We start from the raw sequence: 19,529 nt of genomic DNA, 5'->3' as shown, positions 1-19,529 counted from the left end.
GTGAGGCTGGAGAAGGCTGTGAGCAACCTGATCTAGTGCAGGATGTCCCTGCTGAGTGCAGGGGTTGGAGTGGGTGACCTTGGGAGGTCCCTTCCAACCCATCCTGTGATTCTATGCATACACAAGAATCCTTCCTGATAAAAGCCTCCAGAACCACAGGGTCCAGCTGGAGGTATGAAATCAACAACAACCTGAGACAGGACAAAAGACTTCATTTATCACATGTAGAGAACACTGAAGATCAAACTGGCACCAACTGCAGAACAAGTGACCAGGAGAGCTGAAAAGAAGGCTGGGAGGGCACAGTCTGATAGCAGCTCTGAGCAGTCAGCTGCCCACAGCTGCTTCATCCCCAGCTGGGCCTGGTCACTGTGAGCAGAGCCACTTTCAGAGCAGCAGAGCCTGTGCCAGCAGAGTTGTTTCCTCCTGAAAGGAGCCTGTGCAGCAGTGCTTAGCAGGGCAGGGCAGGGCAGTTCCTGTTGCCTGTCTGAAGCCCAAGGGCTTCATCAGTTGCCTGTGGCTGGGACATTTTCATGGAGGTACTGCAGAGCCAGATCTGTCCACTTCATTTCTTGCTCCTTCACAGACTCAGTTGTGCCACCATTGTCTTGCTCTGGTTCAGGGAGCTCATTCTGAGGACAAAACAAGAGGTACAATGAATCCCACACATCCTGCAAGGAGCAGCTGAGGCTGCACAGGATAAACACAGAAGTGCAGCACCAAGACCAGAGGCTGCAGCTGAACAATCCCTGTGGTGCACAGAGCCACTCAGCACCACTGCTGAGCCCAGCTAGGAGCAAGACTCTCCTCACATGAAGGTGAGGCTGAACAGCAAAGGTAAATTGGTTTCCCAGAAACCTGGGGCCTTGCTATAGCCTCAGCCTGCACACACAGGGCAGGAGAACATCCAGCAAATGCAGCATGGTGCAGCTATTCCCTTGCTGGCTTGCACTGAGCTCTGCTGCTGCTGCCAACAGCATTGAGCAGAGCTCCTGTTAGGTAACTGCTTCTGTAACCTTCCTTTCCTGTGGCAGGTGAGAAATCCTTCATCCTTCTCCATGCTGAACTCAGCTGTGGCTGTGCTCTAGCAGCAGCAGAAGACAGAGACCCCTACCAGGTGCAACATGGAGGTGCTCACAATACAGTGAGGAGGATTGGTTTAACTGATATTTTATTTGCCTTCTGGTGTCCTCAGCATGAGAAGGACACAGAGCTGTTGGCGTGAGTGCAGAGGAGGCCACAAAGATGATCCAAGGGCTGGAACAGTTCTGCTGTGAGGCCAGGCTGAGGGAGCTGGGGGTCTGCAGCCTGGAGAGGAGAAGGCTCCAGGGGGACCTCAGAGCTGCCTGTCAGGACCTGAAAGGATCCTGCAGGAAGGCTGCAGAGAGACTTTTGCTGAGGGTGTCTGAGACAGGCCAAGGGGGAATGGTTTGGAGCTGAGGCAGAGCAGGGTTAGAGTGGAGCTGAGGAAGAAGTTCTTGAGTGTGAGGGTGGTGAGAGTCTGGCACAGGCTGCCCAGGGAGGCTGTGGCTGCCTCCTGCCTGGGGGTGTTCAAGGCCAGGCTGGATGAGGCCTTGGGCAGCTGAGTCTAGTTGTGAGGTGTCCTGCCCATAGCAGGAGGTTGCAGTAGATGATCTTTAAGGTCCTTTCCAACCTGAGCCATTCTGTGATCGATTCTACTTCTCTCTGCTGCCAAACCCAGAAGAGTGCAATGGGAAGGGCATTCCAGTTCCAAGGAGATTTGTCAGAAGAGAAACATCTCATCAGCATCTGCACACAGGGGTGACCAGCCCGCTGGACAAGGGAAGAGTCAGCTCTATGCCAGGAGCCTTTTGGATCAGTTGGCTGCCATGCAAGCAGCCTTCTCCTGCTGCCCTGTGGCAGCAGCTGGGCTGCACACAGCAGTGTGAGCCCAGAGGCACCAGCAGCCCTCTCTGTGCTGCCCTAGGGCAGCAGCTGTGCTGCACACAGCAGTGTGGCCTGCACAGGCAGCCCCTCACCCACCAGGGGGATGGCCACATCCTCGTAGGGCAGTTTGTCCTCTCTCCAGGCGTCGTCGATCAGGTCCAGGATCCTGCCGTCCCGCTGCACCTCGCTGTCCATCCCTGCAGCCAGACCTGGGACACACAGCAGGTGCCAGTGCTGGAGCTGGCACTGCACACTCGCTCCACTTTTGATCCTATTTCTATTAAGCTTAGACTTTGCTGGAGAACCTTTGGTTGTCCTAATCCACTTCCCCTGTACAGAGCACTTAAGGAAGGGAACTGCAGTGGGCTCTGCAGCTCAGATGGACAGACAGAAGTGGCCAGTTCATGACAGAGATGTACAGGTGTTCAGAGCTACTCACCTTCAGAAGTCTCCTCTGAGTGAGCTCGAGGACCTGGAGCTGCCCTGTGCTGTCCGGCTCTGCACAGAGTTGTTGCTGATTGTTTGCTGCCTGCTTGCCTTCAGCCCCCTGTCGGTGCCACGATTTGCCCACACCTCTGCCAGCCTGGAGTCAGCACAGAGCATCTGATGGCACCTCAAATGATGGCAAAAACCTGCAGTCCAGGAAAAAGGGGAAATGTGAGCCAGACAAAACCTGTCTTCCACTCTCAGCTGATGTCATCATTCCAGGGGGTTCTTGTGAACTCCTGGGTACTGCTTAGCCTGGGGAAGAGCAGCCTGAGAGGGGATTTATCAATGTGATCAATAGCTAAAGGGTACAGGGCAAGAGGATGTGGCTGGGCTCCTTTAGATGGTGCACACGGACAGGACAAGGGGCAGTGGGCACCAACTGAAATACAGGAGGGCCTGGAGCAGGCTGCAGAGAGGTTGTGGAGTCTCCTTCTCTGGAAACTTTCAAACCCTGCCTGAACACAATCTCGGGCAGCTGGTCTGGGAGATCTCTCATCTGATCTGGGAGCTCTCTCAGCTGGCCTAGGATATCTCTCATCTGATCTGGGTGCTGTCTCAGCTGATCCAGGTGACCCTGCGCTGGCAGGGGCATGGCCTGGCTGATCTCCAAAGGACCCTTCCAACCGCCACCGCTCTGTGCCCGTTCCGTTAGTGCTCTGCCCCCCTGCCAACGTCACCTCAGAGCCTGCCCCGCCTGGCTCCCACAGGACAGCAGCCGGCACGGAGCTCCCGGTAGTTAGTTAACCTCAAAGGCGGCACGGGAACGCCGGGGCCGTGCGGCCGCGCTTCGCTCCGGTGCTATGCACGGAACGGGCGCGGCAGGGCTGTCCCCGCAGTGCTGGGCGCTGGGACAGGCCTGTGCGCACCGCAGCTCGGATAAGAGCAGCGATGCACCCCCTGCCCCTCCCGGTGCCCTGCCGGCGCTGTCCGCCCTCCCCCGGGCGCCGCGGTCGTACCCAGCCCCACTCCGACAGCGGCGGCGGAGCGCAGGCGCAGTGCCCGCTCGGAACGCAACTTCCGCTGCGCCGCCTTAGGCGGGCAGCGGGCGGCAGGCAACGGGCGGCGACTGAGAGGCCGGGAGCAGAGCAGAGGCAGAATACGCCCAGCCCAAGCCGACCCAGCCCAGCTCCCCTGCCCACTCCTGTCTCTGCCTGGCCGCCGCAGGGGGTCCCTGGGCCCCAGCTTCCCCCTGGCGGGATGTGTGCGACCGGAGCCGGTGGTCGCTCAAGGGGGAGGCTCCTGCTGGGGAGGGACTGAGGCTGCGAGTTGCAGAGGGTGAGCCGAGGGAACGCCGGCCCCGGGGAAGCAGCAGCTGGCTCGGGGGGGTCCCAGCGGAGCCCTGCCCGGCCTCCCGCAGGTGGCACCTCCAGCAGTGGCAGTTCAGCACCTCAGGGCTGGAGCCAGGCTCTGCGCAGGGATGGCTAAGGACAGCACAAGGGGCACTGGGGGCAAGCTGGAGCAGAGGAGGTGCCAAGGGGGACAGGAGGGAAAACTTTGTCGCTGCGAGGCTGCTGGAGGCCTGGAGCAGGCTGCCCAGAGAGATTGTGGAGTCTCCTCTGGAGCCTTTCCAACCCCACCTGGATGTGTTCTGTGTGCCTTGCTCTGGCAGGGGCTTGGGTTGGAAGATCTCCAGAGGACCCTTCCAGCCCCTAACATTCTGTGGTTCAGTGACTGGGAACCTAAAGGGTGTCACTACTGCTGCAATCCTCTGCCACTTGTTTTATGGCACCAGGGGTGGGAAACTGTTGCCTTTATTTGGCAGGTCTTGGGCTCATGGGTTCATGAGAGTGGTCACTATTTTGCTCTAATCCTGTACTGATTCTCTCTTGTCTTAACTTTGTTCTGTGGATTTCTCTTTGTTCTGCAGCCTTCTCAGGCTGTGAGTGAGCACTGCTGTCGTGTGCTTCCCAAGCAGCTGAGGCCACCAGGGCTTGGTGATGGAGGCTCTGCTGGAAGGAATGCAAAGAAATGTGCAAGGGAGGTATGTATGCAGCAGGGCACATCAGTCATTTACATCATGTAACTATAAACCTCCCATCTCACTCAGAGTGGAATCCTCTGATGTCAGACAGCTTCCCTGGCTCAAGTAAGGGCTGTGGAATTTGCTTGATTGAAGCTTGGGATGGGGAGATTGAGACTGGAGATGAGGAAGAAATTCTTGAGTATTAGGGTGGGGAGAGACTGGAACAGGTTGCCCAGGGAGGCTGTGTCTGCCTTCTCCCTGGACGTGTTCAGGGCCAGGCTGGATGAGGCCCTGAGCAAGCTGGTCTGGTGGGAGGTGTCCCTGCCCATGGCAGGGGGAAGGTCCCTTCCAGCCCAAACCATTCTATGAATTTGTGCTGGTGCTGTTAATCTTTCTTGCCCTCTGATGTCAGGAGTAACATTAATTAAGAGTGTGAGTAAATATTTTCTTGGTCACAGCCTTGCAAGGTTAACGAGGCATGACTGTGGTCTCTGTTTCTATTGAAAACATCTGATTGTGACCCTGAGATGATCAGGGGCTGGAGAACCTCTGCTATGGGGACAGGCTGAGGGAGCTGGGGCTGTTCAGCCTGGAGAAGAGAAGGCTCCAGGGAGACCTCAGAGCAGCTTTCAGTCCCCAAAGGGGCTACAAGAAGGCTGCAGGAACAGGACCAGGGGCAATGGTTTGAAATGAGAGCAGAGCAGATTGAGATTGGATGTGAGGAACAAGTCCTGCACCGGAAGGGTAGTGGAACACTGCAACAGGTAGCCCAGGGAGGTGGTTGAGGCTCCATCCCTGGAGATGTTCAAGGTGAGGCTAGACAGGGCTGTGAGCAACCTTGCTCTAGTGCAGGATGTCCCTGCTGAGTGCAGGGGTTGGACTGGGTGACCCTTGGAGGTCCCTTCCAACCCAATCTGATTGTGTGTTGAAACTGCAGAGTTCCATTCTTCACTGAAGGATCCTTTGGTGCTGTGTCTCAGGTGGAAGTCTCTGGACTTTTGGGTCCCTGAGAGGCTGTAGTGCCAAGAATGGCAAGAGAAGGTTTGATGTGTGCAGGTAGCAGAGGTCACTGATGCTGTTTCCACAGTCACTCCTGTAGCTCAGAGTTCCTGATCCTCTGTCTTCCACAGAGAGCTGCTTGCAGAAGTCAGCCTCAGACATAGCTTTACATTAGCAGGTGCTGGGGAGGAAATGTTCTTGCTCTGCATAATAGCTGCTAATTTTGGGTTAACTTGCAGGGTGGGATGAACTTCAAATGGAGCTGATTTTTGGCTGCTTCTGGAAGTGTTTCTTTCCCTTTGGAGGAAACTGCCAAGCTGTGAAGCGTGCAGAGAAAGTCCAATCCATGAACCTTTCGATTCCCATCTCTGTGCTTCCTGTTTTTCAGGCAAATGCAACGAGTGAAGGTCATGCTGGAGCTCAGTGCCCAGGGCTGTATCTTGCAAGCCTTAATATTGCCCCTGGCTTAGCAGCGGGTGAAGTGTTAGAGTAGTTTACTGCAGTGGCTCCAGTAATTCCTGCAGCACCAGCAGGAGCTTCCCCCAGCACCCTGCAGCTGCTTCCCTCTGCAGGGTCACATTGTCCCCAGCCCCGACTCAGGACTTGGGCTGCAGTGGAGTCAGCTTCCTGTCCCAGGAGCTCCTAGCTTGGCTGTGAGAGTTCTCTGGTGATTGACACTTGGTATCCAATGCTTCTGCCTGGAGAGCAAGGAAGGCAGACACAAAGTGTGGATAAAACAGGCTCCAGGTACTGAGGCGTGGTCCTGTGAGGGTGGCTGAGTGCTCAGAAGGGCTCCAATGGTTCCCTGGCCAGAAGGCAGCTCCCTAATGTGCAGCCTCCTCTCAGGGGCTTTGCCTGTGGCTTTTCTTGGTCATTGCCAACTGTGCATCTCTGCCACAGCTGGGAGTGTGCAGCTGGAGAGGAGAAGGCTGAGGGGAGACCTTACTGCCATGGCCCAGGGCACAGAGGGTGGCTGCCAGGAGGATGGAGGCTCCAAGGAGTGCCAGGAGAAGCCAAGGGGTGCTGGGCACAGGTTACTGCTGGAGAGATTGCCACTGTGCTGCAGAGGGAAATGTTCCCCATGAGCACAGTCAGGCACTGGAATCATCACCCAGGGGCAGCAGTGCAGTCCCCTCCACTGGGCAGGTTTCAGACTCAGCTTGCCAGGGGCCTGGGTCAGCTCCTTTCAGCTGCACCATCAGCTGGGAAGGTTGGGCCAGGGGAGCCCTGGGGGCCCTTCCAGCCTGGCACTGTGATTCTGTGATAGGAACATCTGACCTGTGGGACTCTGCCTTAGAGGATGGGATGAAGACAGAAATGTTCCGTGTATTGCTCTGCAAACTCATTTGAAGAGAGTTCAGAATCCTGGAGGTGTTCAGGGCCAGGCTGGATGAGGCCTTGAGCAGCCTGGGCTGGTGGGAGGTGGGAAATGTCCCTGCCCATGGCAGGGGGTGGGGCTGGATGATTGATTTTCAGGTCCCTTGCAGCCCAACCCATGCTGTGACGTGTGCAGAGCTGGCCCTTGGTGCAAGTCAGTTTTGTTCTGCTGACCTTTGGGGGGACCCTGAGGCTGTGTGGGGTGGTGCCTGCTTTGTAACCTGGAGCTCTCTCTCTCTCACAGTGGGGGGTTCCTGACGTCCTGTGAGGCTGAGCTGCAGGAGCTGATGAAGCAAATCGACCTCATGGTGGCTCACAAGAGAGCTGAATGGGAAAGCCAGACCCAGGCTCTGGAAGCTTGTATCAGTGCCCGGGAGCAGGAGCTGGCCTCTGCCAGGGCTGCTCTGCAGGAGGCACAGAAGGAGGTACCTCAGGCCCATGCTGTCCTCTGGCTCCTGCCAGCCTCTGTGTTCTGCAGCTTACAGGACAGCCTCAGGACTGAGCATGGTGTTCAGTGTGCCATGCCTGGGCTCGTGCCAGGGCTGGTGTCTAATCCAGTGCTGGTGGTTGGGGTTTTTACTATTTAAGTCAGCAGAGAGCTGTGCTGAGCAGAGGAGGAGCTGCCGCTTGCAAATCAGAAACACAATTTTCAGAGGAGCCTTTGCTGCCCCTCTGCTCTGGTGAAAGCTCACCTGCAGCACTGTCCAGCTCTAGAGCCCAACACACATGAAGGACATGGACCTGGTGGTCAGGGGGCTGGAGAAGCTCTGCTGTGGGGACAGGCTGGGAGAGTTGGGGCTGTTCAGCCTGGAGAAGAGAAGGCTCCAGGGAGACCTCAGAGCTGCATCTCAATATCTGCAGGGTCCCAGAGGAAGGCTGTTCAGAAGGGGCTGTGGGGATAGGACAAGGGGCAGTGGTTTGGGCAGAGTTGGGTTGGACATCAGGAGGAAGGTCTCTTCTCTGCTTTGTTTGCTGTTTGGCTCTTCCTGCAGGCTGCCAGCTTGCACCAGCAGCTACAGGACACGGAGAGGGGTAAACAGGACCTGGCCAGAGAGTATCAGCAGCAGCTGAGGAAACTCCAGGAGGAGGTCAGTGGCAGAAAGAGCAAATAGGTTTTAGTTCCCAACTGATACAGGATCTGATGGGTTAAATACTTTGTGTGGTGAGTTTTGGGCCCTCACCACAAGAAGGACACTGAGGAGCTGGAGCGGTTCCAGCGAAGGGCACCCAAGCTGGGGAAGGATCTGGAGAGCAGGGCTGGGGAGGAGCAGCTGAGGGAGCCTAGAGAAGAGGAGGCTGAGGGGAGACCTCATTGCTCTCTACAGCTCCCTGAGAGGAGGCTGGAGCCAGCTGGGGTTGGTCTTCTCTCCCAGGGAACAAATGATAAGATGAGAGGAAATGGCCTCAAGCTGCTCCAGGGGAGGTTTAGGTTGGCCAGAAGATTTTTTTTTTTTTCTCAGTTTGGTACAACTTCAGCATCCTAGCAGTGGGTGTGGGAGAGAGATTTTGTGTTGGCATTCATCCTGGCTGTGGAATCCAGAGTGTAGCTGAGCAGAACATGACAGCTGAAGTCATCTTGATGTTCTGTTTGATGGCAACTCTCAAATCTTCCTTCTCCCACTAAGTGCAACAGTTCCAGTTCCTGCCTGAGCTTCACAAGTGGCTTTTAATCCCATAACAAATGATGCCTCACCCTATGTGAGGCCTGAGGTGCCCCTCTGTATGAGGAGATCACAGCACCACAGCAGGGCAGGGGCTGGAAGGGACCTCCAGAGATCACCCAGTCCAAACCTCTGCCAGAGCAGGGCACCCAGGGCAGGGCACCCAGAACACAGCCAGGTGGGGTTGGAAAGTCTCCTGAGAAGGAGACTCTACAACCTCTCTGGGCAGCCTGCTCCAGGCTTCCAGCACCCTCACAGGGAAGTTTTTTTCTCACACTCAAATGGAGCCTCCTGTGATTGAGTTCATGTCCATTGTCCCTGGTCCTGTTACTGGGAATCACTGAGCAGAGCCTGGCTCCACCCTCCTGACAGCCACCCCTCAAGCACAGACACTGATCAGATCCCTCTCAGCCTTCTCCACACTGAGCAGCCCCAGGGCTCACCCTTCCTTGTAAGAGATGCTCCAATCCTTAACCACCCTCACAGCCCCCCCTGGACTCTCTCCAGCAGTTCCCTGTCCCTCTTGAACTGGGGAGTCCAGCCCTGGACACAGCATTCCAGGTGTGGTGTAACTAGGGATGAGCAGAATGGGAGGAGACCCTCCCTAGCCCTGCCGGCCACACTCAGTGCCCCCCAGGATGCTCTTGGCCCCCAGGCCACATTGGTGTCCCATGGATAAGTTGTTCCCAGGCAGCACTCCCAGGCCCTTCTCTGCTGAGCTGCTCTCAGCTGCAGTGGTGCCTGGAGCTGTGCCTCCCCAGGGGCAGGACTCTGCACTTCTCCTGGTTGGACTTCATTAGCTTCACCTTTGCCCAGCTCTGCAGCCTGGCCAGGTCACACTGGGTGGCAGCACAGCCTGAGGGGGTGTCAGGCCCTGCTCCCAGTTTGGTGTCAGCAGATGGCCAGTGGTGGGAGCTGCCTGTGGAGAGAGGGCTGCCCTGCTCCTGCTGCATCAACAGCCACATCTAAACCTGCATCTGTCCTGCTTACAGCAGTGGTGAGGCAGAGGTCTCAGTGGAGCTGCTGGTGGCACAGCTTCAGTGGCATCGTGCTGTTGTCACACGTTGGCATGTTCTGCAGTCCTGTTGCACACAGCAGGCTCCTGGGCCAGACAGGAGGCTTCACCTGCAAGCCCTCTGGCCTTGGTGAGGGCACTGGTCTGTGTGAAGTCATTTTTTGTCTGCCAGTTTCATTCTTGCCTCAGGGCCTTGAGCACAGTTGTGTCTCTCACTCTGTTCCTTGCAGTTGTCCAGGCTGAGGAGGAGCTATGAGAAGCTGCAGAAGAAGCACCTGAGGGAAGCTAGAGGAGAAGGTAACAAGAGCCAAGGGGAGGAGCAGCTGGAAATGAGCCGACTGAGCAGGAAGCTGGAGGTAGGCAGGGAAGGCCAAGTGACAGGCAGAGCTGCTGGCTGTGGAGGGACTTGGGGCTGCACTGTGACTGAGCAGGCAGGCAGAGGGGGTAGGCTGTGAGTCCTGCTTAGAGAGCTCTCCATCCACTCTCCAGCTGGAGCTTGCTTGAAGGCTTGTGCAGTAAAGGCAGTCCCTGTGTTGGAGCCTCTGCAGGAGGCAGGCCAAGGGGAATGGTTTGGAGCTGAGGCAGAGCAGGGTTAGAGTGGAGCTGGGGAAGAAGTTCTGCAGTGTGAGGGTGGTGAGAGTCTGGCACAGGCTGCCCAGGGAGGCTGTGGCTGCCTCCTGCCTGGGGGTGTTCAAAGCCATGTTAGGAGGTGTCCCTGCCCATGGCAGGAGGTTGGAATACAAGGTCTCTGAGGTCCCTTCCAACCTGAGGATTCTTCTCAACCCTGTCTCATCTGCTGTGTGGAGCTCAATTTTTTCTGTGTCCAGTGCTGGGCTCCCCAGTTCAGGGGAGACAAGGATCTGCTGGAGAGAGTCCAGTGAAGGCTGTGAGGATGATGAAGGGACTGGAAAAGCTCTGCTGTGAAGAGAGACTGAGAGCCCTGGGGCTGATTACTGTGGGGAGGAGAAGGCTGTGAGGGATCTGATCAATGTCTATCAATAGCTGTGGGGTGGGGGTCAGGAGGAAGGGGCCAGGCTCTGCTTGGTGGTGCCCAGGGACAGGCCAAGGAGCAACAGGTACAAGCTGGAACCTAGGAGGTGCCAGCTCAGCAGGAGGCTGGGAAGCAGGCTGCCCAGATTGGTTGTGCAGTCTTCTTCTCTGGAGCCTTCCCAGCCCCACCTGGCTGTGTTCTGTGTGCCCTGCTCTGGCAAGGGCTGGGACTGGATGATCTCTGGAGGTCCCTTCCAGCCCCTGCCAGGCTGTGATGCTTGCTGTTGTTCATTCCTGTCACCGTGGTGCTGTCAGTAGCAGCCTGTTGTGGCAGCTGGAGGCAGTGTGAGCTGCTGGAGCTCTGGCAGCAGGTCCCTGCTGCAGCCTGGCTCTGGCAGCTCCCAGCATCAGCCAGCAGCCATAGCTGGCACTGAGCTTACCTGGGAGGGGGCAGGTGAGGCAGGCACAGATTGTGAGGGCTCTGCTCTGCTGAGGGGCTGCAGCAATTGGCTGGCTAATGGTTTCCCTGCTGTGGAGGAGCTGCTGGAGGGCCAAAGCAAAGGTGGCTGTGGGCTGGAAGGATGCCTCCTCGTGAGCTGCATGGCCACAGTGCTCCCAACCCTCCCTGCTGCCCCTGCAGGAGTTCCGTCTGAAGGCCCTGGACTGGGAAAAGCAGCGCCTGCTCTACCAGCAGCAGCTGGCATCCCTGGAGGCACAGAGGAAGGCTCTGGCTGAGCAGTCTGAGCTCATTCAGGTAGGATTAAAGTGTGCTGAAAGACTGTGCTTTGTTTGTGGCAGCAGGAAGGAGGGGAGCAGAGGCTGATGAGAGCTCTGAGGATTTCCACTCAAAGGCCTCCTCCTGTCCTGCTGGAATGAGAGTTACCTGTGGGAGTGCTGTGTGGAAAAGAGCTCTGGAGTCTGTCAAGAGGGGTTAGACAAACCTGGTGCAGCTGCCCCTGACACCCCTCCAATTAGCAGAGAAGGTAGCAGGAGGAGGCACAGACCACAGCATGTGACACTGTTGAGCTGCTGGCTCCTGCTGCCTTGCAGAGCTGCCAGCAGCTGAACCTGCACTGGTAGGTGCAGCTCAGGGTAGGGGGTGGGGAGCAGCCTCCTCTGCCATGGATACTGCTGCAGGGTACTGCAGTAACAGCAGCTGTCAGCCCCTCTCCCTTGTGTGGTTTTTTGTTATTTAAAGGCTCTTAGGGGCAGGCAGAGGTGGGGTTGCTGCTGCTGAGGAGCTGGTGGCTCAGGGAGGTAGTGGAGCTGCAGCAGAGCAAGAGGAGGTGACCTGGAGCACAGCTGTGCAGTCAGTGACACAATCACAGCAGACACTGAGAAGAAGCTCTTGCTGAGGGCTTCACACTTAATGGGCTCCTGAGTTGCTCTTGAGTGGAAGCTCCTGCAAGGAGGAAGTTTGTGATGACAGGCTTGAAGGTGGCTGTGACAGGGCTCTGTGAGAGGCTGGCACTGGTACATCTCCAAATGCAGAGAGGCAGTGAGCAGAAGGTCTGGCTGCTGTCCCTGTGTCACTGACAGCTCCATTGTGTGACAGCAGATGTGTCCTTGGAGTGCAGGCTGCCAGGCAGGGCCACACAGGAGCTCTCCTTATTGTGCAGCACTGAAACAGGAACTGGGGCTGGTTAGTGTGGAGAGGAGAAGGCTGAGAGGGGATCTGATCGATGTCAGGAGGAAGGGGCCAGGCTCTGTTTGGTGGTGCCCAGTGACAGGACAAGGACCAACAAGTACAAGCTGGAACCCAGGAGGCTCCACCTCAGCAGGAGGAGAAACTTGTTTGGTGTGAGGGTGTTGGAGGCCTGGAGCAGGCTGCCCAGAGAGGTTGTGGAGTCTCCTGCTCTGGAGCCTTTCCAGCCCCACCTGGCTGTGTTCTGTGTGCCCTGCCCTGGGTGCCCTGCTCTGGCAGGGACTTGGACTGGCTGATCTCTGGGGGTCCCTTCCAGCCCCTGCCAGGCTGTGACTCTGGTTTACAAACCTTAAACACTGCTGTTTCTCCTGGTCTGGCCTTAGAGCAAAACATAGGAGGCAGCTTTGTTCTTAGGTCATACTTGGGCAGCTTGAGTGGTCTGAACTCCTCTTTTCCCAGTTTCTCTTTGAAGTCCTTTTGGGAGCCCTCTCATGTTTTGTTCTGTTTGCCTTGGAAGCTGTGCCCCCCGTGTGCCCCTGGCACAGGTCCCTCCCTGCTTCTCTGACAGGTGGCAGGGCTGCTTGGAGGCTCTGCCTTGTTACACAGAGGCATCAGTGGCTGCTGGGTGGTGTTGTGCTCCAGCTGTCTCCTGTCAGGTAGCCTTAATGCAAACCCCTTGCTCCTAGACCCAGCTTGCCAGTGGGAAGCAGGCTTTGGAGTCGGTGGAGCTGGCCAGCTGCTCGGAAATCCAGCACTTAACCAGCAAGCTGGAGAGGGCCAATGATGCCATCTGTGCCAACCAGCTGGAGGTGGAGAGGCTGAACATGAGAGTGGATGACCTGACTGAGAACAATCAGATGATTCTAGAAGATCAGCAAAGAGTTCAAGAGGAATTAAGGCAATCCAAGAAAATGTTAGAGGTCAGTGGAGGAACTGCGAGGAAATGGAATACAAAGCAGTGCTTGAGAGAAGGAAGAGAAAGGCTCTTCACCCTCCAGCTCCCCTCTCACCCTGGAGCCTTTGGGAAGCTCCTGATGCACCTCAGAGCTGGCTTTGCACCCTCTGCATGTTTCCCAGGGTTCCTTCAAATTCTGATCAGCATCTCCTCACATCCTAGCAAACTGATCTGGTCCATCTTGCCACTGCCATTTCTCCTCCCCTCCCATGCAGGTGCTAGAGGAGGAGAAGATGGAACTCAGAGCCACCCTGCAGTCTCAAGAAGACTTCATTGACAGCTCCAAGCTGCACCAGGAGCAACTGCAGAAGGAGCTGGCCAGGGTGACTGAAAATCTTCACACCAAGGAGCTCCTCATCAGGTAACCTCCCTGCTCCCTGTGCTCCTCAGTCCAGCTCTGGATCCCCAGGTCACCCACTGAGGGTGCTGGGAGTGTGTTCAGACAGCTGGCTGTGTGCTGGCTGCTGTGCAGAGTGCTTCACTCCAGGGGCTCCCCAGGGCTCTGCCTCCTCCCAGCATTTGTCCAATTGCTCTGCATCTGGATCCAGCTGGTGGGAAACAGTGTGGGAGGGATCAGCTCCCTGCTCAGCTGCCTTCCTGGAGGTTTGGGGTGTTTTACCCTGAGTCATTCTCAGTGCAGGAGACCAACAGGCTGAGAACCTGCCTGTTGGTGGTGCTGGCAGACTGGGGGCTTGGTAAGGGAGCTGCATGTGGGACAAAGTCATTTGGCCTTCCCCTTCTGCACTGGCCATGGGTAGGAGCTGCAGAGTTCTGCTGTCCACGTCCAGAGCTGTTGCTGTGTGCTCCCTGCCAGCCACACTGCTGCTGGCAGCTGGATCTCTGCTGGTGGCAGGGAGGTTGCCTGGCTCCAGAGAGCCAGCAGCAGGGCAGGGGTAGGGGGTAGCCAGGCAGAACTGGAACAGGGGGCACTCACTCATCCAGCTGGTAGCTTTACTTACTCACAGTGGCAGAGGTGTCACCTCCTGTGGGATTTTGCATATTTTCCAGAGAATTCCAAGGAGGTGCTGGTGGTTTCCCCTGTGCTAGTGCCACACAGGCTCTCTGCTCAGGCTGACAGTTGCTGTTCCTGCTTAGGGCTTTGGAGGAGTGCCTGCAGGAGCAGTTGTCTAAGCCAGGGCTGCAGAGAATGCTGGAGCAGCTGGCTGCTGCCCAGGAGGAGGAGCAGCACTTGCAGTCAGAGCTGATGCGTCTGGAGAACAGGTAGGCAGCTGCCTGCCTCCCTGGGCTGTGCAGGGAAGATTGGGTGGTGCTGTGGTAGCTGATCTGCTGCATTCAGCCAGAGAAGCCCTGGCTAAAGAACTACAGGGCTCAAGAAATCAAATGTCTCAGCTGGCAGCTTCACAGTGAGGTGCTGCTGGGTGGCTGCTTCTCACTGCACACTCTGGGAGTCTGCAGTGCTGCAGCTTGCTTAGGCTCAGAGCCTCCATTCCTAACAGGTTCAGGAGTCTTTGTTGGTCACCTGGTAAGAACCAGACCTAAACCTTCCTGCAGACTAAGAACTAGAAGCAAAGTCTTCCTCTCAGAGTTTGTGGTTTGCATGGGAGCTTAGCACAGTAAAGAAACAACCCAGAAGCAGCTACCACCTGCTAGAGCAGGTTCCTGGAAGTGACTTTGGGAAACAAAAGCAAAGGCTTGGTGAGGAACTCCTAGCTTAGGAGTAAGCTTTCTACTCTGACAGACACAGCAGAGTGTTTGGAAGATGAAAGTCTCTCTGGCCAGGTCCTCCTCCTCCTGGGGGTGTTCTAATCTGTAGTTTTACATTTGGCCCCCAGCCTGCTGTCTTCTACTGCAAGGTGTGCAGAGCTGAGTGAAGAGCTGGATGGCAGCACCCAAGAGCTGCAGTCCCTGCAAGAGCACCATGCCCAGGCAAAGGCAGAGGTTAAAAAGGTAACCCTGCTGTGTGCCTGGGGAGGGGGAAGGGCTCTGTGGGGCCAGCTCTTCCCACCTGGATCCTGTGCACAGGCAGCAGAGCTCCAGGTGGGAGCAAAGGCCAGGAGCCCTGTGGAGGCAGTGATGTGCTGAAGGGTAAGGCCAGACCTGGCCAAGGAGGAGAGCAGAGGTTTGCAGCTGTCTGTGGCTGTGTGGTTTGCTCTGAGCATCTCTTGGGCCTGGCACACAGCACTTCTCTGCAAAGTGGGGTCCTTGAGGTAGTGCTGGAGCTCTGGAATCCTGAGCTTGAGCCTGGTGCAGCCTGCCAGCAGGACAGAGGAGAGGGAGGGAATGGGGTTGGCTGCAGTACCTCTGTCCCACTTCAAACCTGTCCTGACCCACCTGTGAGGGAGGAGGCTGCTTGCAGCTCAGTGCCTGCATGTGGGGTCCAGGGCTGGAAGAGGTGGAGCAGCTCAGCTGCCACGAGGAGCACAGCCTGGTGCTGTGTGCACCCAGGGGAGGCAGCCCTCCAAAAGCCTTGACTTTGAGTAATGGTCTGGATCAGTTGGTGTGAAAGCTTCCACTGGAGCCTGCTTACAGCAGAAGCCTTACTGGAGTGGAGTGACAAAGCTCAGTGGTGTGCAGATCTTATTTCCTCTGTCACGAGCGTGGAGGGGAGCAGCTCTTGCCAGGCATGCCTGCCTGGTTACACATTCAAACAGCCACACAGCAAATGAACCTGCTGCAGGCTGCTGGGGAGGAAAGAAAGATTGATTATGGTTGCTTCTGTTTTATATACTTGGGAGGCACTGAGGTGACACAGAGATAAATCACCATATGTGCAGTATTTACATGGCTGGGCAGAGATCAGCTGCTTCCCTTTGCTAAAATGCTTGTAATGCTCAGAAAAACCCTGGAGCTGAGGGTGCTGAACGTTTCTGGCTAATGGAGTGGGATAGGGGGGAAGAAATGGTGCCAGGCTGTTGTTCTGCTGTGTCACTGAACAAATCCCTGGTGTGCTGCCAGAGCGTGGCAGGCGGTGCAGGTCTGCCAGCTCACAAACCAACCCAGCTGAGGTATGCACAGGGGGGACCAGAAGGATGGAGGCCTGTGGGCTTTCAGTCCAGGGAGCAGCTGAATGGGCCAGGACTTAGCAAACTGGAAAAGAGATCAATGAGAATGGAGGTACTAAAAATAAAGTCAAGCCTGGATGTGGCCAGTGACTGGGCACTGGTTCTGCTCTCACTGTGCAGGGACTGACGCTCAGCACAGGGAGCTGGGAGGACACAGAGGCATTTTTACCCTCTGCACAGCCAGCTGCTGGAGCTCTGCCATGGGGAGCTGGAGTTGCTACAAGCCAGTGCCAGTTGTGAGGGCTCAGGACAAGTGCACAGAGGGCAGGTCTGGCTGGAGCTGTCCCCTCTGCCTCGGGAAGGCACAGGGCAGACTGCAGGGCTCTGCTCCGAGGGTCACGGAGCTGCCCGGCCTGCTGTTGGTCACAGAGGGGAGTGGGGAGCTCAGGAGCTGATGGCAGCAGGTAGGGCTTCTTGAGCGTGTCACTTGTGTGCCAGGTGGCAGCTTCTGGAGTGGGGAGGGATGGGGCTGAGGAAGGTTTTCCCTCGGGAAGGCCAAGCAGGCACAGAGGAGGTTGTTCTCCAGCTCTCCCCTTGTTCCTGCATGGTTCTGTGGCTGTTCTGCTGTGCCACCTCTCCAGAGCTGGTGGGAGGTGTGTGCCTGTCTCCCTGCAGCTGAAGGAGCAGCTCTCTCGAGCTGAACAGATCCACAGGAGTGAGCTGGAAGGGATGAGGAGGGAAATCTGCAGACTGACACAGGAGCTGCACCGGCGAGAGGTCAGCATCGCCGCCGCCAGCGGCTCCACACCAGCCCCCCAGCAGCTGAGAGCTGAGCGAGCAGAGAGGAGAGCAGTGCAGCACAGGGTGAGGAAGGACTCTGCTGCTGCCTCGAGAAGGGATCCCAAGGCTTGGAATACCTTCCTGGTTTGGAGCTATCTCAATTGTTTCCTTCTCTCTTCAGTCCTTGACCAAAGACTTCGAGACCCTTTGGGTGAAATCTTCTAACTGAATCTGAGTTTGTCCTGCTTAGAGCCACAGAATTGTCTGGGTTGGGAGAGCTCTTGGAGCTCATCCAGCACCCCCATGGCCACCAAACCATGGCCCCAACTGCCATGGCCACAGGTCCTTGAACCCCTCCAGGGATGGGGACTCCACCACTTCCCTGAGCAGCCCAGGATGCTCAAGGCCTCATCCAGCCTGGCCTTCAACACCAGAAACTTTAGTGAGGGTGGGGAGCCACTGGAACAGGCTGCTCAGGGAGGCTGTGGATGCCTCCTTCTGGAGGTGTTCAAGGGTTTGGCTCCAAGGTCTTTCAACTTCATCCCTCCTGTGTCCCTTAGGGAAGAGATGTCACCTGCAGAGCACTCAGTGGAGACTGTGCTGCTGAACTGAATCGATTAAAGTCTGAGAACCAGCAGCTGCAGAAGGAGCTGGCAGAGGCCAGGGCAAAACTGGAACTCACTCAGCAGGTCTGCCAGGATGAAGCCCAGGGCCCTGCTCAGCAGGTGCAAGATGGGGCCAGGGATGAGCAATGCAGGTGAGTGCTGAAGGACCCCAGTATTGCAGCTGTGGTCTCAGCAGGGCAGAGCAGAGGGGCTGGAGACCCTCCCTAGCCCTTCTGGCCCACACTTTGCTGCATCCCAGGATGCCCTTGGCCCTCATGCCCACCAGGGCACGTTGCTGTCCCATGGGGAACTTGCTGCCCACCAGCACTCCAAGGTCCCTCTCCATGGAGTTGCCAGGATGACCTCTGGCCTGTAGTGATGCCTGGGGTTGTGCCTCCCCAGGTGCAGGGCTCGCTTTGTCCTTGCATTCAGAAACAGATGAGCTCTGGCCCAGCCTGCTGTGCTCCTGTCTTCTGCAGTACTGCAGCAGGCAGCCTCTAGCTCCTGGTGTCTCCTAGAGACTGGATGTGTACTGGGAACAAGAGGCAGTTTGCCTTGGCAGGGGCCTGTGTGTTAGAGTTTGCTGGAGCTCAGCTGCTGAGAGGCAAACCCTCCCCCTGGGGTGGGGCTGTGACCCTCCCTCAGTGGGGTTCCAACCTGCTTTCCAGGACAGCTCAGGACCCCCAGCATGAACAGGACCGACAAGCAGAGAGAGCACATCACAAGGCTGAGGAGAATGGTCAGCACCAGCAAGGAGGGCTCCAGGAGTGGGAGGCCGCTGAGCTAAGAAGCGTGACCCCTGCAGTGAGTGAGCTCCAGTCCCAGAGCAGCAGGAGGAGTTGCAGAGAGCCACCTGCTGTGGGCACCTTGCTGGGAAGAGATTCTGTGCTCCATGTGCTGGATGGAAACAAAGGTTCTGCAGAGGAAGCAGCTGTGCAGTGCAGCTCACAGCATCAGAGAGCATCTATGCCCCTGGTAAGCAGCTGTGTAGAAGCTGCCACTGGGCAGCTGAGGCTGTGACTGGGCTCCCATCTGGCAGGAGGAGCCAGGTCCTTCTCTGTGTGGTTCTGTAAGCATGCAACAGTCCACAGGGAGCAGAATCCACTGCTGGATTCTTGGAGAGTGCTGGATGAGCTCTTTCCAGCAGCTCCTGGTTCTCTGCTGTGCCTCACTGTGTCCCCTCAGGATCCTGCCTCAGCTTTTGGCTTGGGTCTACAGCAGAGGCTGTGAGGGGGTGTCAGAGGCTGAGTGTTTCAGCACAGAGGTTCTGGGTGGCTGCAGGCTGCTGCTGCACCACCTGCCTGCACTGCAGGGACCGCTCTGGATTGCTGCAGCAGTCACCTCCCTGAACTGAAGGCCTCTCCTGCTAGCTGAGAGGAAGGCCTGGCACTTGCACTGCAGCTCTCATCTCTTTGTTTGCTTCTAGAACCCCCTGCCTAGAGCTTCACTGGGAGCAATAGCTGCAAGGTACCTGGAAGAGGAGGAGCTGAGATCCCAGAACATCACTGAGTGCCTGAACAGTCACATTGAGGAGCTGGAAAAAGCCAGTGAGGAGATCGTGAGGCACTTCAGACAGCAGTGATGCTGCTTGCTCAGCTTGCTGGGGCCAAGCTGTGCCTGGGAAGGTGCCTAGGAACCAGCTGCCTTTGGAGCTGGATCAGGGTGATGGCTGCCCTGCTGGTGCCCTGCTGACAGGAGGAAAGCAAACCCTTCTCTAATGTGTTGCATCTGATGCAGGCTGTTACACCACAAACACCTGAGGCAGCTTGCCTCAGAGGTCTCTTTTTGTACTAATTTTAATGCAAAGGATTTTTTTAGTATATTTTGTAGATGTGTGAAAGCCCTGAAATAAACCAGAATGGGAAACCCTCCTTTCCTGTCCACACAGATGTACTCCTCTGTGGCTCCTCTTAGGGATTTTGATCAACCTCTGTCTGACTCCTTCCCCAGTCAGAGCAGCTGTGTTCAAGGAACAGAACTCTTCTTTGGGAATCCCAGAATGGGTTCAGAACACACAGATCAGGATGAGGGGCAGGGTCCTCCCTGGACACTGGCCAGTGAAGCAGAGCCTTGAGCCTGGTGCTCCCTCAGCTTTGTACCAGATGTGACATCCATGGGATGCAGTCCCTTGTCTGTCAGCTTAGGTCACCTGCCCTGCAGCTGCAGCCTTCTCCTCTGC

At 56.7% G+C, this 19,529-nt stretch overlaps 2 protein-coding genes across 3 annotated transcripts; one reads left to right on the top strand and one right to left on the bottom strand.

Moving 5' to 3' along the window:
- Window positions 1-208: 208 nt before the first annotated feature.
- ANAPC13 (anaphase promoting complex subunit 13) lies at window positions 209-3,376 on the bottom strand. Of its 2 annotated transcripts, none has more exons than XM_054386061.1 (4): window positions 3,354-3,376; window positions 2,348-2,540; window positions 2,005-2,117; window positions 209-632 (listed from the first exon to the last, which is right to left on the bottom strand). In XM_054386061.1, the coding sequence occupies exons 3-4, from the start codon at window positions 2,101-2,103 to the stop codon at window positions 507-509; spliced, it is 225 nt and encodes a 74-aa protein (XP_054242036.1). In that variant the 5' UTR covers window positions 2,104-2,117; window positions 2,348-2,540; window positions 3,354-3,376; the 3' UTR covers window positions 209-506. The 2 variants fall into 2 exon arrangements, with proteins under 2 accessions (XP_054242036.1, XP_054242035.1); XM_054386060.1 differs by lacking the exon at window positions 3,354-3,376 and adding an exon at window positions 3,075-3,157.
- A 3,611-nt stretch (window positions 3,377-6,987) lies between these two features.
- On the top strand, window positions 6,988-18,941 carry CEP63 (centrosomal protein 63). The gene is made up of 11 exons (XM_054385778.1): window positions 6,988-7,161; window positions 7,729-7,824; window positions 9,643-9,768; window positions 11,043-11,156; window positions 12,734-12,967; window positions 13,218-13,363; window positions 14,796-14,910; window positions 16,641-16,829; window positions 17,306-17,502; window positions 18,019-18,325; window positions 18,777-18,941. Exons 1-11 carry the CDS (start codon window positions 7,024-7,026, stop codon window positions 18,930-18,932), a joined length of 1,818 nt encoding a protein of 605 aa, XP_054241753.1. The 5' UTR covers window positions 6,988-7,023; the 3' UTR covers window positions 18,933-18,941.
- The last annotated feature ends 588 nt before the right edge of the window (window positions 18,942-19,529 follow it).

This window comes from Indicator indicator, chromosome 13, assembly GCF_027791375.1.
Source record: "Indicator indicator isolate 239-I01 chromosome 13, UM_Iind_1.1, whole genome shotgun sequence".
NCBI classification, from domain to species: Eukaryota; Metazoa; Chordata; class Aves; order Piciformes; family Indicatoridae; genus Indicator; species Indicator indicator.
Note: the sequence above shows the minus strand (reverse complement) of the source record. Positions and strands in the feature narration are given on the sequence as shown.

Bases quoted from the DNA above. Each gene is read 5' to 3' on its own strand.
- CEP63 (XM_054385778.1), top strand. From the start codon at position 7,024: ATGAAGCAAATCGACCTCATGGTGGCTCACAAGAGAGCTGAATGGGAA. The intron at 16,830-17,305 runs GTGAGGAAGGAC...TGTGTCCCTTAG, and splicing joins GGAGAGCAGTGCAGCACAGG to GGAAGAGATGTCACCTGCAG. The intron at 17,503-18,018 runs GTGAGTGCTGAA...CCTGCTTTCCAG, and splicing joins GCCAGGGATGAGCAATGCAG to GACAGCTCAGGACCCCCAGC.
- ANAPC13 (XM_054386061.1), bottom strand. From the start codon at position 2,103: ATGGACAGCGAGGTGCAGCGGGACGGCAGGATCCTGGACCTGATCGAC. The intron at 633-2,004 runs GTGGGTGAGGGG...TTTTGTCCTCAG, and splicing joins AGGATGTGGCCATCCCCCTG to AATGAGCTCCCTGAACCAGA.